The sequence below is a fragment of the Monomorium pharaonis genome, chromosome 9 (genome assembly GCF_013373865.1).
Source record: "Monomorium pharaonis isolate MP-MQ-018 chromosome 9, ASM1337386v2, whole genome shotgun sequence".
NCBI classification, from domain to species: Eukaryota; Metazoa; Arthropoda; class Insecta; order Hymenoptera; family Formicidae; genus Monomorium; species Monomorium pharaonis.
The window spans coordinates 2,320,662-2,335,100 of record NC_050475.1 but is presented as its reverse complement, the minus strand read 5'-3'; the positions used below and the strand labels follow the sequence as shown (position 1 = coordinate 2,335,100).

Sequence of the window (14,439 nt, the reverse complement as noted above, 5' to 3'; positions counted from 1 at the left end):
AAATTTGCGCCAAATGGCTATTCCTAAATTGAATTATCCAATCAAGTTAATTGCAGATGGCAAGATAAGCGACAGAGGCGACAGTGCCTATTATTTCTTTTTTTGCAATTTTTTACACCGTGTTCCTGAAATAGAAGTATATTGCTTAAGATGTATATATAAATTATCTGTTAATACTTATGCAAATTGAGATAAAATTTGTGATATACTTTTGTCGTACACTTTTAGGAAGAAGTATATTTTTACATTAACGAGACGCGGAGGTTACGTTAGACTGTCAGACATAACCTCGAGAACGGCGCGAGATCAGCACGTGTCCACACGTGCCTACGCGCGTGAAGATTCTGTTGTTTCGAGCGTTCTGATTGATTCCCGAATAGTGACTTTTCATTGATCGAGAATCACACCACGAATCACATATTTGTGAATCTCGTGCGGTTAACATATGTCAAAATGTCAATGTATGGTAACGGGAAGATATCGTGTGACCCAATGTATGCGGTTACAAATACGAAAGTAGTTCCTTTACGACATATGAACGGAAAAGGCATGCAAAAATATACTTCTTCCGCTGAAAGTCCTGTAAAAGTATATGAATTTAATTTACATATTATTATTTAACAGATAGTTCACTCGACAACTGTTGCGTCAGCCCGACGAAGATGGTTCAGTCAGACGTGCCGGACACGTCCGACGACGGATTTCCTCGCCAGAAAATGAATCTCCCGGAGACCATTAACTTCGCGGAAGAGGAGGAAACGACGATGAACTTGTGGAAAAAAGGAATGGTATTTGAAGTGAGTATGTACTTGTCGGCGAAACGGCCGAAGTACTCGTTCTACGACGGGCCGCCGTTCGCCACTGGCCTGCCGCACTACGGCCACATCCTTACCGGCACCATAAAGGACATCGTGACCAGGTATGCGTATCAGAGCGGCTACCACGTGGAGCGTCGATTCGGCTGGGATTGCCACGGTCTACCCGTAGAGAACGAGATCGACAAGAAGCTTGGCATTAAGGGGCCTGACGACGTCGCCAAGATGGGAATCGCGGCGTACAACCAAGAGTGCCGTAACATTGTAATGAGGTACGCAAAAGAGTGGCAAGAGATCGTCGGCCGGATGGGACGTTGGATCGACTTTGATAATGACTACAAGACTATGTACCCATGGTACATGGAGTCCATCTGGTGGATATTCAAGCAGCTGTACAACAAGGGCCTGGTCTATCAAGGCATCAAGGTGATGCCGTATTCCACTGGATGCAACACGCCGCTGTCCAACTTCGAGGCAGGCCAAAATTACAAGGACGTGGTTGACCCGTCAGTCATCGTCGCCTTCCCGCTGTTGGACGAGCCAGGGGTGTCTTTGCTTGCCTGGACCACTACTCCTTGGACGCTGCCCAGTAACCTGGCGCTGTGCGTCAATCCCACCTTCGAGTACGTGGAGGCCAAGAATGAGAAGACCGGTGACGTTTACATCATACTGGAGACCCAGCTGCACACACTGAAGGGTTCTTACATTATTATGAAAAGAAGAAAAGGAGTAGATCTGAAAGGGAAGGCGTACGATCCACCATTTCCATATTTCTTGCATTACAGAGAGAAAGGCGCTTTTAGAGTACTGAACGACACCTATGTCACGGCGGAAACTGGAACGGGTATCGTTCATCAGGCCCCGTATTTCGGCGAGGACGATTTCCGATGTTGTCTAGAGGCCGGTATCATACGCAAGGACCAGGAGAGCGTGTGCCCGGTCGATAGTTGTGGCTGTTTCACAGAGCCAGTCAGCGACTTCCTCGGCAAGTACGTCAAGGACGTGGACAAGGAGATAATCAAATATCTACAGTCCAAGAAGAGACTAGTCGCAAGTGGTTCGGTGAAGCACAGCTATCCGTTCTGCTGGCGAACCGACACGCCGCTCATCTACAAGGCTGTGCCCTCCTGGTTTCTGCGCGTGGAACTGATCAAGGACCGGCTACTGATAACGAACAGCGAGACCTACTGGGTACCGGACTTCGTGAAGGAGAAGCGATTCGGCAACTGGTTGCGCGACGCACGCGACTGGGCGATTAGCCGGAATCGTTACTGGGGTAATCCCATTCCACTCTGGATTTCAGAAGACGGCGAAGAGACCGTGTGCGTGGGCGACATCGACGAGTTGGCACGATTGACGGGCACAAAGGTGCAGGACATCCATCGTGAGAGCATCGATCACCTGACGATACCGTCGAAACGACCGGGACAACCGCCTCTGCGTCGCGTGCCCGAGGTCTTCGACTGCTGGTTTGAGTCTGGCTCCATGCCGTACGCGCAGCGACACTATCCGTTCGACACCCATGCGGACTTCGACGAGTACTTCCCGGCGGACTTCATCGCCGAGGGCATCGATCAGACGCGCGGCTGGTTCTACACGCTCCTGGTAATATCCACCGCGCTGTTCGGCAAAGCCCCGTACAAGAATCTCGTGGCCAACGGCTTGGTACTCGCGTCCGACGGTCAGAAGATGTCGAAGCGTAAGAAAAATTATCCCGATCCCATGGAGGTGGTCAAGAAATACGGGGCCGACGCCTTACGCCTCTATTTGATCAATTCGCCGGTCGTGAGAGCCGAAAATCTCAGGTTCAAGGAAGAGGGCGTGCGAGATGTCATCAAAGATGTTTTCCTGCCGTGGTACAACGCGTTTCGTTTTCTTCTTCAGAATATCGAGCAGTACGAGAAAAACACAAAGGACGTGTTTGTATTTAAAGACGAGCTGGATTTTCATCCTGACAATATAATGGACAAGTGGATCATATCCTTCACGCAATCGCTGCTGGTTTTCGTGAAAAGAGAGATGAAGGAGTACAGATTGTACACCGTGATACCTTATCTAATAAAGTACATTGACAATCTCACGAACTGGTACGTCAGAATGAATAGGAAACGTATCAAAGGCGAGGATGGTCCACGAGATTGCAAGAACGCATTGACAACTTTGTTTCTCGCGATTTACACGATGGTGAAGACCTACGCGCCGTTCACGCCGTTTTTGACGGAATTCATGTTCCAGCAATTGGTCAGATGTGTTCCGTCGGAGTTGGAAGACAAATCTGAGATAGAACGTACATTTAGAAGTGAATACAATTGGAATTATGACGTTAAAAAAAAGGGAGAATTTAAATGGCAGGACAGTGTGCATTACAGACAGATTCCTCATCCACGCGATGATCTGATCGACAAGAGTACAGAGAAGGCTGTGTCGCACATGCAGTCGGTTATTCAATTAGGTCGCATCGTACGAGACAGAAAGGTCATTCCCACAAAGTATCCCTTGCCAGAAATCGTAGTGATTCATCAGGATGCTGAGGTACTGAAGGACATATCGTCGCTGAAGTCGTATGTCCTCGAGGAGCTCAACGTCAAGAAGTTGACCGTTACCGGAGACAAGGAAAAGTATGGTGTGACCTTAAGAGCAGAACCGGACCATAAGACACTTGGCGCACGTTTAAAGGGTGAATTCAAACAGATAATTCAAGCCATTAAAGAGCTATCTGACGAACAGTTGCAGAAGTTTGTCGTCACGAAGGAGATATTCGTGCAGGGCCACAAGCTCGAAGAACAAGACCTACGTTTAATGTTCAGTTTTACGGGGCCGGCCGCCGAGCAGCTGTCGCAACAGTACGAGGCTCACGGCGAAGGAAATTTGTTGATTCTTCTGGACATAACTGCTGACGAAGCGATGCATAACGAAGGAATAGCGCGGGAGGTGATCAATCGAGTACAAAAGCTGCGGAAGAAGGCACGACTCGTGCCTTCCGACGAAGCCATTGCGTATTACGAGATCAAGGATAAGAGCAGCAATTTGGCCAAGGTGATCGTTAGTCATAAGGAGTTCATTGAGAACGCGACCAAGACTCCGCAAAGAGACATGACGGAGTTACCGTCCAATGCTGATTACGATATAATTCTCGAGGAGATGCAGAAGATCAAAGGCGTGGACATGAAGCTTGCGTTAGTTAGGACGAAAGCCAGTCCTTACTTATCAGGCAGCGCAACGTCGGGATCACAATCTTCTGTAAGCTACGTCGACGTGACGCTTATGGATATGCAACCACGATATGGTGGAACCTCAAATGGCAGGATTCTGTTGTACGATTCTCAATTGGGACCCATTACATATAAACGTCTGAAACAGGAAATTGACTTAGTATTTGGTATTTATGGCTGCTCTTACGATTTGTATCTCAACTCTAAGAAACTTAAAACACTGGACGATATACCCGTGGAGGTAGAAATATTCAATAAACAAAAGCTAGAAGTATTAAGGTCAAAATAGGTTTCGACTGTATGAAAAGCAACTTTCGCCAACTTGCGATTTTATCAATGTAATGCTGAAGAAAACCACGGACTAAATTTCGCAAAAATTTCCATTATTATTCTTTGTAATGTTTTGGTATTTCTTAATTTCCTAAAAAGTGCTGTTTCACATTATTATACTTGCAAGATCAAGCGAAAGATGTATAGTTATTTTTTTCTATCAATGAAAGTATTTACTATCACGTTTAAAAGTAATATTTATGATTTAATTTAATATTTTTGCGTAACTAAATATATCGGCGTTTGATTTAAGGAGAATATAACATTTTTTACAAATGTATACACATTGATTATTTTGTAAATTAAAAAATAAAAACAAATATAATTACATGTGAGTGCAGTGTCAATATTTTCAACAGGTTTAATCATATTCAATTTATATCGTATGTATCACGGACTACTATAAAAAATGATTCGTAATTATTGTATAGAAAGAAAGAATTTCATAATCAATATAAGTAAGAAACGAGGAAAACATTATATGATAAAAGTATTTAATAAACATGTAGTTCCTTTAAAAGACGATTTTAAACTTTTTAAAATCAATGAATTACCCAGATTTATGATTATAATAAACTGAATCCAATCATTACAATTTATATAAATGAAAAGGTTTAATAAATTCTCCCAGATGCGTTTATGATCACGAGAAGGATGAGAAATCATTTGGTATTTAGTCGATCTATTTATAACGACGTTAAAATAAATCTGAGAATTTTATATTTTATATTTTCCTCTGGATAATATTAGCTAGTAGAGTAGATTGCCTAGAGTTGGCTTAGAGAAGAATTTAAAAGCATTGAGAATAATTTATGATTTCGGGGTAAAAATAACACAAATATTATATTAACTTGGCCAAGGTAATCGTCAGTCACAAGGAATTCATCGAGAATGCGACCAAGACCTCACTTAGAGATATCTCGGAATTGCCATTCTACGCCGGCCATACCGTGAGTGTCGAGGACATTTTATGTGACTGACGGCGAGAACATAAAAATTGCGTTGGTCATCAGTGGTCAGTCATATAAATGAACAACAATGATATAACATCACCAAGATCGTAATCTTCTGTAAGCTATGTCAATGGAACGCTCATGAATATGCAACCACTATGCGACATATCTTCGAACGATAAGATTTTATTGTACAATTCTCAATTAGGAGTACCCATAACATACAAAAATCTGAAACAAGAAATCGATTTGGTATTTATGACTGCTTTTATGATTTGTATCTCAATTCTAAAAAATTTACCAGAATGATATACTAGTGGAGATAGACATGTTTAATAAACAGACGCTAGGAATGAGATTAAATTTCTTAACATATGAAAAATAACTTTCGTTAACATGATTTTCGCAAACTTGCATTATTATATTTCGAAGATTAAGTAGAAAATATATAATTATATAATAATATAATTTAATTTCTTCTAACGATAAAAGTATTTTTCATAAAAGTTTATATTATATAAATTAAAAAATAAAAATTGCACTTTTTAATGTAAATTTTTTGTACATTTTTTTATCATCGACAGTTTTTATTCAATTTTTGTGATCTTACGAATCTTTATTGAACCCTATTATAAAAAATAACTCGTCAATACTGTATAGAAAATAAAAATTTGATAATCAATACAGATTTGTCTTAACATAAAAACATGAAAAATTTTACATATATTTATCTCGTTAAAAAACAAAGCGAATACTATGTAATAAAAGTGTTAAATAAATAGATATTTATTAGCATTGATTAAAACAATCAATATATGTATATATTTATGCCTATATATTGTACATATATAATAATTATATATATACAAATATATAACATGCAATAATTATAATATATATACATGTATATATAATTATTAATTTAAAATTCTAACAAATTATATAACACACTATATATAATTAGAGACTACAATATTACATCACGATCATTCCTTTGTTAAGCATTTTTCATAAAACTTATACCTGTATTTTTATGATCTTCGCGGAGTCTAATCCGATGTAAATATCTGTTCAATAATCTAGTTCTTTTTTAAAATAACTGAATTTATTAATACACTATGCAATTATTTCTCATGTACAAATAAGTATAATATAAGTAGACATCGTTTTCAGATTACGATGTTTAAATCGAGATCGCGTAGATAATTCTTTCCTTCTTTAGAACAAATTCTATAAACTCGGTTTATACTTTAATGGTAACTTCTAAATTTACACATTATTAGATATAATTTCCCATATTTCCATAATACTTAACTCGTTGACTGCTACGTAATAATATACATGAATAAATATGATGTCATTAATATACATGAATTTTTTCTTGTCTTTGAAAGCGTCCAATCATTTAAATATAAACGATATAGAAGCTTCGTCATCGGATGACACTTCATTAAAAAATAATTACATTAAGAAAACATGTTCGGGTTTCTGAAAGTTTTTCATGAAATGGAATAATCATATATGAAAAAAGGAAGCAGTCAACGTGTTAAAAATGCCCGTAAAATAATTTGATGAAATTCAACGAATCAAATTGTTTAGTCACACAGCACCAACAATACAATGCACTAGAAAATCGAGAAAAATAATATTCAAGTAATTATATAGATAGAAATTTTTGTATAAATTTCTTATTTGATAATTTAGAATTTGTCATAACGACAATTGGAGAAATGAACTATTAATTTATTTCTTATCTCTTCATCGAATAAAGTTATCATTTCCAAAATTACATGTATCTTCCAAAGAAAACTGTACTTTCTCAGAAACTTATTTTATCGTACAGAATATTTCTTGATTACCTTGTAATGTAAATGAGTCTTCTAGTTTAAAAGAATTTAATGAAGAGCAGTGAAGATATAAAAATTATGCTTAAATGAATGTTGAAATAAAAATTTACGTGATAACTTAATACAACTTTCATAGTTTAATGATATATAATCCGATAAAAATATATACGAATAGAAATATATGCATTGTATGTCGCACTATTGCACAATCCTTTTACCTTCGAGATTAAGGGGATGCTGAACTTGTCCTGTTTTACCGATTATTTTGATTATTTCCAATTCATTAATCTTTTAATTGTATTCACAGAATTAAAAATCCTTCTCCACAAACAAAGTACAACAGATGGTAACATAATACGCACGTAAGAATTTTATACAAAAAAAATTTTAATTTGTAAATGAAATTAAAATGTTTTTTCGTTTTTTTTTTTAAATTTTTACGTGCGTATTATGTTACAGTCTGTACTTTGATTGTGGAGAAGGATTTTTAATTCTGTAAATACAATTAAAAGATTAATGAATTGGAAATAATCAAAATAATCGGTAAAACAGGACAGGTTCAGCATTCCCTTAAGAAAAATGAAAATCATGAACCACTGAACTTGTTATTATCAATAACAAACCTGATTTTAAGAGTGTTATATTAAAAGCGGATGCTCGACGACGAAGATTACCAATCAATTCCGTTAACTATCTAGTATACATAATATGTTAAAATGTATATTATACCGATTTGTATTTAAGTTGCTTTTACACAACTTGGTGGAGTCTTCGTAGTCTTAATAGTAGTCGTCGTCGTCGTAGTCATCATATCATTCCACGTTCCGAATGTTATCTTGATCGGGAAAGAAGTTACTAAATAGAGATACGGCGAAGATCGCGGTCAGTGCGTAGAGCGCGATCGTCGTGGTTGCGGTGAACAGCTGAGCGTAATGGTACCTCGAGTACCACGCGAGACCTAAAATGAGCGTCAAAAGGCTTACTAGGATCCTGCTTAGGTCCCATTCATTGTGTATCGAACTTATCCCCGTGCCGGTGGGTAGATCCGGAAACGGTTGGGAATTGAAATAAATGGACGACGAATTGTCCAGCGTGGACGACGTGACGCCAGTAGTCGGGCGCGGTTGATGCACCCAACAATGGACCACACAATCGTTAAACAAACCGCATTGTTCGAGAGTCTGAGTATCGGGTTGTAGCACGCGACCGTTAAATACCAATCGCACAGCTTTACGTGCTTCTAATTCCATTTGAAAGTGCCTCCTGCAAAATGCCAAGACAAGTGAATTCAAAATAAAATAAGGAACCATATTATAAAGGCGATATTCTTGTTTTCGATACCATTTTTATATTCTTTTGTAGAATCTTTTTTTAAATATAAACTTGACATATTTTTATTGTTTGACAATTGAATGTTTTTCATAAATTTTTTAAAATATTAGAAAAAAAATTTTTAGTAATTATTTCCAATTATTTGAGTGTGCTAAAAAATTATCGGCTCACTGTTGTCATGATTTAAAAAATATAAATTATTTTAAAACATCACTAAAATTTTTGCAACGAGTTTATATGTCATTGAAAACTTTTGCAAGTCTCTTACTTTTAACCTATTCTCTCTTTTTCTCTCAATTCAAATATGATTAAAAATATTTGAAAAATAGTCAACTTTGACACGATTTGAATGTGAAAAATTAAAATTACCTTTTAAAATCACCTAGCATTTCTTTAAGACTTCCTGTAACTATTTTCTGATCATCATTTATAAACTTCAGCTTTATGGTAATATTATTACTGTTATCGGTTACAGTTGTTTCTTCTAATGCAGATTCTGAATTACTAGTGGTACTTTGATTTAACGACGAGTCAGAATTATTTGTCTTGGTTCTTTGTAACAGCGATGGATCAGAATTGTTGAATGAATCCATGGCTTCAATAAGTACTTCTTCCGCAGTTGTAGATTCTGTGGGCCTCGACACTTCTTGAGGCGATTCGCTCGTATCTGTCATTATAAAAAAAAAAGTTTTTTTTAAATATCTATGCAAAGGAAAAAGAAACAAAAGAAATATTCACCTGCAGCTGCATTTGGACAATTGGATTGTGTCCCATCTACACTATTATTCGAGGTCTCCACTGTTTCTTCCTCTGATGTCTCCGAATTGTGTGACTGAACAGCATCTTGGACACTGAGATTATTTGTGCTCTGTTGCTGATTAGCTCTTACCGAAGTTATTCGCGTTGGCGTTCGGTCACGCAGTATAAGTACTGTACGTATCAGCGGCTGATCTGCTATACTTGTCGAGCACCAGGCAAGCCATCCCACCAACAGTACGGTCATGACAATAAAGAAGTCTGTGACTTCATCGCCCACTCCCTCAATCAGTGACATCTTGCTGAAGGATCTATTGCAAAAGTAAATAATATCCTAAATAGTTTATATTATGTATTATTCATTAATACTATATTTTTGATATTGAATTAATTTGATATCAATTGAGACTATGTATAAACAGCTGTCTTCGACAAATCTCGTGATAATTAATGTTAGACATTCATATGAGTACTTAATTCATTAAAGTCGATTTCCATTAATGTAGTTTAACTTTAAACTCGATTTAATTCACTTTCTATCTTGATCTATCTTAAGAATTAAAAAAGATAGAAAGTATAAAAATAATTAAACAAACAGGCCTAATCCAAATCATTTTCTTTCCAGATACATTTCCAGATTTCTTAACTCATGTGTGAAAAAAATATCTTCTACATCATTATGTTTCACGAGTTAAAGAGCTTTTATCAACTAGATCTTGATCGATATTTGTCCAAGCATATACATCATTTCTATCACAATATTATTTATAAACCTGTCATTATACTATTATTTATAAAACTGTTATTGCGATTTTATTATCGATTTTCCGAGACTTTGGAGCAAGATGGTACCAGAATTAGATTTTGATTCAACACAAATATTTTTTTTTTTTTACACATTTCACAACGACGTTCCGCAATGACGTTCGCTAATTGTCAAACGCAATCAGGAAGGGCAAGAAACGAAATAAGCGTACGTGGTGGATAGAGCTAAGGCTGCAAAGTAAGAATCGTACTCCTTCGTGCGAGGTTATCCCGTTCGAAGGGAAATTTGTCAACACGGTAATCTTGTGAGATGAACGCTGCTCTCCTTCCTCGGCGCCGAAGAGCGACGTCTCATGGCACAAATCGACGATCCTAAGAACGTCGTCACTGATGGAACCCGTTCGCGTTATCGGCGATTGCCTTGTGCCTTCCTGCTTTTTACCGACGAACGTGCAGCTTCCTCGTCAAGCGCATAGCTCTCTTCCGTTCCGTCAACGTGTAACGCGGGACGCAATAACGACTGCAAACAGTGCAAACGGCGGGACGCTTACAAATATGCCGATCGACAAACATCTGGGTTCTGCCAAGAGAGAAAGAGAAAAAGAGAGACCGCGCGAGCGAGAGAGAAAAAAAAAAGATGACGCAAATAGTAGTTTTATAGTAGGGAAACGTGTACGTAGCGTATACCTGAGCTGGTTAATAATTAACGCAATCGTCTCTCTCTCTGTCTCTCTTGCGTGCGCGAAACTCGAGAGGTAACTTTCTTCGATTATCGCGCCCAGTTAAATCGTATTGCACTATCGCCGTCCCGCCCGCGATCGCGCGGCCAACGTCACGGAAAGAAACGGGTTAATCCTCCCGCATGGCGAGAGGATTGGAAGAGGACCGCCCTTGACATATATTTCCATTTATTTGTCATAATAAAACTCGTCGTTATTATTATTACTATCGGCTACCGTAACTGGGCCGTAGACGGAGAACCGCGTCCGAGTCCACGTCATCAGTAGCTTATTATACAATGTTTTGAATGTATTAAGCGAGTTTCCTAATTTATTGATTTGATCGGTTGCATTATGCGCTAATATATAACTTTTAACAGAGTAAAGTTGTTCACGTTTTCGCAGATTGATCGATCAACAAATTAAAAAAAAATTCTGCGATCATAATTTGACCGATCTTGTTCTCGATTTTATTCTGTTCAGTCCCTGCAGTCAAGTATAAGTCGATATTTCGTAAACATCTTAAATGTTAAATTTTAATCAATTATTTTGTTTTCGAGAGAATTTATAAATACATACTCGTCAGACTCGTTCCTCCTCGTTTCTTTGCTACTAAAAAAAGATCAGGGAGATAATCACAAAAAGATTTAATATCTCAAGGATTACTCGATGCCTGTTCTCGCAATGGAAAACACACTTATACGTATTCTTATGTAATTCTCATAAAACTTTATTATTCATGTAGTCCTCGTAAATTTCGATGAGGGACTTGGGCGTTCTAGGAGCGATAACTCTAAATGCGGCGATGAAATGATCTTTGGTAACGACAGCGGCATCAAGGTCCTCCTCCAACGCTTTCATGGCAGCCTCATGGCATACCGCTTGAATTTCCGCGCCGGTGTAGCCTTCCGTTCGGCTGATCAGATCCGCGATATTTATGTCCTTCGCGACCGGCATATTTCGCAATTTTATGTCGAATATCTCTTGTCTGGTCTCCTTGTCCGGCAGCCCCACGTATATAATTCGATCTAATCGTCCAGGTCGGAGGAGTGCCTAAAATAATTATTTTATAATCACGATAGTACAATTAAGATGAAATTCTTTAATTATTTTATCAATTATAATAATCCATAAATAAAAGAGATAAATGATAAAATTTTGCAACTGTTTCTTTTTAATATAAAGATTAAACAGACCTTTTTATTTAAAAATTGTAACTAGATATTATTAGTTTTTCAAACTGATTCTATATCACACTATAATTGTTTTATCAATTTTATCAATTTTATCAATTTTATAGAACGAGAGATATTACTTTGTCAATTTTGTCCGGGCGATTAGTAGCCGCTACGAGTGTGACGCTACCCAGAGCGGTGATACCATCGAGTTCCGTCAGTAACTGAGCTAACACTCGTTCCTGCACGTTGCTGCCGCTACCACCGGAAGACGAGCCTCTTTCACCACCGAGTGCGTCTATCTCATCGATGAATATGATGGACGGCGCGACCTGTCTCGCTTTTCGAAATACTTCTCTCACGGCCTTCTCAGATTCGCCCACCCATTTCGAAAACAGCTCCGGGCCCTACGAACAATCTCGCGATGTAATGGAAATACAATATAACTAAATTGAATGTTCTTACTCTGATATTCAGAAAATTGACTTTACTCTCGGTGGCGAGAGCTTTCGCGATCATAGTTTTCGAGCATCCCGGTGGTCCAAACATCAAGACGCCCCTAGGAGGCGTAATGCCCAATCTCAGGAACGAATCGGGATGCGTCAGCGGCCACTCGACGGCTTGTTTTAATTTCAGCTTGAGGTCTCTTTGCCCGCCTATGTCTGACCATCTCACATTCGGTACTTCTACTAAAACTTCTTTCATGGCCGACGGCTTTGTCACGGTCAAGGCATAATGAAAGTCGGTTATCGTCACCTTCGGTTCCTTGTCGGATGGGATTCTGTCCTTCTGGTGACGTTTCACTGCGTTCATTATCGCTCTGGAGCATAAACCGTACAGATCCGCGCCAACGAAGCCGTGAGTAACGAACGAGATACCCTCCACGTCCTCGTCCGTAAGTGTATTGGGAATCTTTGAGAGCAACTTCGCCAATATCTCGATACGTATGTTCGGGGTCGGTACGTAGATCTCGAACTCCATGTCCAGTCTGCCGGGTCTCCTCAGAGAACCGTCCACGAGATCCGGCTTTGCGGTGGTGGCGACTACCAGCACATTACTGCTGATGCCTTGCAGATCGTCGAAAAGTGTTACTAGCTGAGTCAACACTCTCTTCTCGTGATCCGTGCTGGAACTGGTTCTCCTAGGGCACAAGCTGTCCACGTCCTCCAACAGTATTATACTCGGGGCGCTCGATATCGCTTTGGTGAACACCTCTTTGAGCTTGCCTTCCGTTTCACCGACGGACTTGCTGTAAATGTCCGAACTGTACATGGTAAACCTCTCGACGTTACATTCCGAGATTACGGCGTTCGCTATCATCGATTTACCAACGCCAGAAGGACCGTACAATAATATCCCTTTGCTGACGTTGAAGTGCTCGATGCTCCTGTACTTGCCAATGCCTATTGCAACTATGTCTCTTATGTCGGTTATGAGATCATTGTATCCGCCGATATCATCGACCTTATACTGTCTTCTTGGAACGTTCTCTTTACTTTTGTTCGTAATATTTAAGATTGTCCATTTCGTTGTATACAGTGCTTTATAAAAGTTCACTTTTGTGGAAGAAGTTGTTAGATTTATATCTTCCAAATCTTTTGATAGATCGTTTACATCCATCATTTTGGTATGATTCCTCTGGTTTTCTTCCATCTTGATTTCAACAATTTTATACACCAATTTCTTGCCATAATATGGTATGCTTATCCTATTGCCAACAGTGAAAATCTTGTGCTCATTAAAATATTTTAAGATGTTGTCCAATTCCACGCTTATTTCAGATATTAAACGTTTGCCTTGCTGACTAACTACAATTTCCTTTGCAATCTGGGTATCAGATGGCAAGGAACATACTTTGACTAACCCTGACAGATTGTTTAGTTCAATAGCTAGAAATAAGAGACAGAAATGTAACTATTATTAATTTTTCCCTCAAATTAAACTCGCTACAAAAATAAAGGATTGAAGAGCAAATCGTCTCACCATATTTTGTTAAAGTGACACTTGTCAGACTTTTGTCGTTTGTCGGCCAGGCCGTTTTGACAACCACCTCGTCTTTTGTCGTGATGACAGCCGGCGATCCAAGCGCAATCTCGCATAACTGCATAGTGGACTGTGACACAAATACCATATCATTAGCATCCCTCTCAGAAATGCGTGTAGGTAATTCTGCGAAATATACAATACTTAATTGAAGATGGATGCGAAAATCATGTAACTAATAGTGAAGACCGGTAGAGCGGCATACCTTGTTTTTGAAAGACTTCTATTGTGCTGTACAAAACTCCATTGAGGACAAAAGGGTGATCCCAATTTTCTATAGCTGGTGGGCAGCTTGCTTTGTGCAGGGAAACATCTTTTTGGGCCAGAGCGCATTTACACTTGACACACTCTACCCATGGCGACAAACTCTTTCTCTTAGTATTAGTAGACATTCTTCGAGAATAACACTGTGTTAAAGGAAAAGAAAACATTTAAAAACAATAATTTATTGAAGTATTCAAACGACAGTATAATTATTAAATCGTACGAGAT

General features: G+C 38.6%; 3 protein-coding genes across 9 annotated transcripts in view; 1 reads left to right on the top strand and 2 right to left on the bottom strand.

Moving 5' to 3' along the window:
- Positions 1-6: 6 nt before the first annotated feature.
- LOC105839041 (isoleucine--tRNA ligase, cytoplasmic) lies at positions 7-4,692 on the top strand. 3 transcript variants are annotated; one of them, XM_012685052.3, is made up of 2 exons: positions 7-152; positions 625-4,689. In XM_012685052.3, exons 1-2 carry the CDS (start codon positions 14-16, stop codon positions 4,314-4,316), a joined length of 3,831 nt encoding a protein of 1,276 aa, XP_012540506.2. In that variant the 5' UTR covers positions 7-13; the 3' UTR covers positions 4,317-4,689. The 3 variants fall into 3 exon arrangements, with proteins under 3 accessions (XP_012540506.2, XP_036147760.1, XP_012540507.2); XM_036291867.1 differs by having other exon boundaries at positions 112-136; positions 625-4,692; XM_012685053.3 differs by lacking the exon at positions 7-152 and adding an exon at positions 272-547.
- A 2,725-nt stretch (positions 4,693-7,417) lies between these two features.
- LOC105839039 (transmembrane and ubiquitin-like domain-containing protein 1) lies at positions 7,418-10,662 on the bottom strand. Of its 2 annotated transcripts, none has more exons than XM_012685049.3 (4): positions 10,262-10,662; positions 9,228-9,556; positions 8,859-9,156; positions 7,418-8,420 (listed from the first exon to the last, which is right to left on the bottom strand). In XM_012685049.3, exons 2-4 carry the CDS (start codon positions 9,541-9,543, stop codon positions 7,970-7,972), a joined length of 1,065 nt encoding a protein of 354 aa, XP_012540503.1. In that variant the 5' UTR covers positions 9,544-9,556; positions 10,262-10,662; the 3' UTR covers positions 7,418-7,969. The 2 variants fall into 2 exon arrangements, with proteins under 2 accessions (XP_012540503.1, XP_012540502.1); XM_012685048.3 differs by having other exon boundaries at positions 10,223-10,659.
- The window catches only part of LOC105839038 (ATPase family protein 2 homolog), an 88,878-nt gene continuing 84,565 nt past the window's right edge, over positions 10,127-14,439 (bottom strand). For 2 of the 4 annotated variants that reach the window (XM_028193322.2, XM_012685045.3), the window contains 5 exons: positions 14,153-14,354; positions 13,888-14,073; positions 12,370-13,793; positions 12,045-12,311; positions 10,904-11,782 (listed from right to left, as the gene is read on the bottom strand). In XM_028193322.2, coding sequence (XP_028049123.2) covers positions 11,450-11,782; positions 12,045-12,311; positions 12,370-13,793; positions 13,888-14,073; positions 14,153-14,339 — 2,397 coding nt within the window. In that variant the 5' untranslated portion in view covers positions 14,340-14,354 and the 3' untranslated portion in view covers positions 10,904-11,449. Of the gene's footprint in view, positions 10,531-10,697; positions 11,783-12,044; positions 12,312-12,369; positions 13,794-13,887; positions 14,074-14,152; positions 14,355-14,439 lie in introns of those variants that run through there. The other 2 variants (XR_004964584.1, XM_012685047.3) reach the window with 2 other exon arrangements.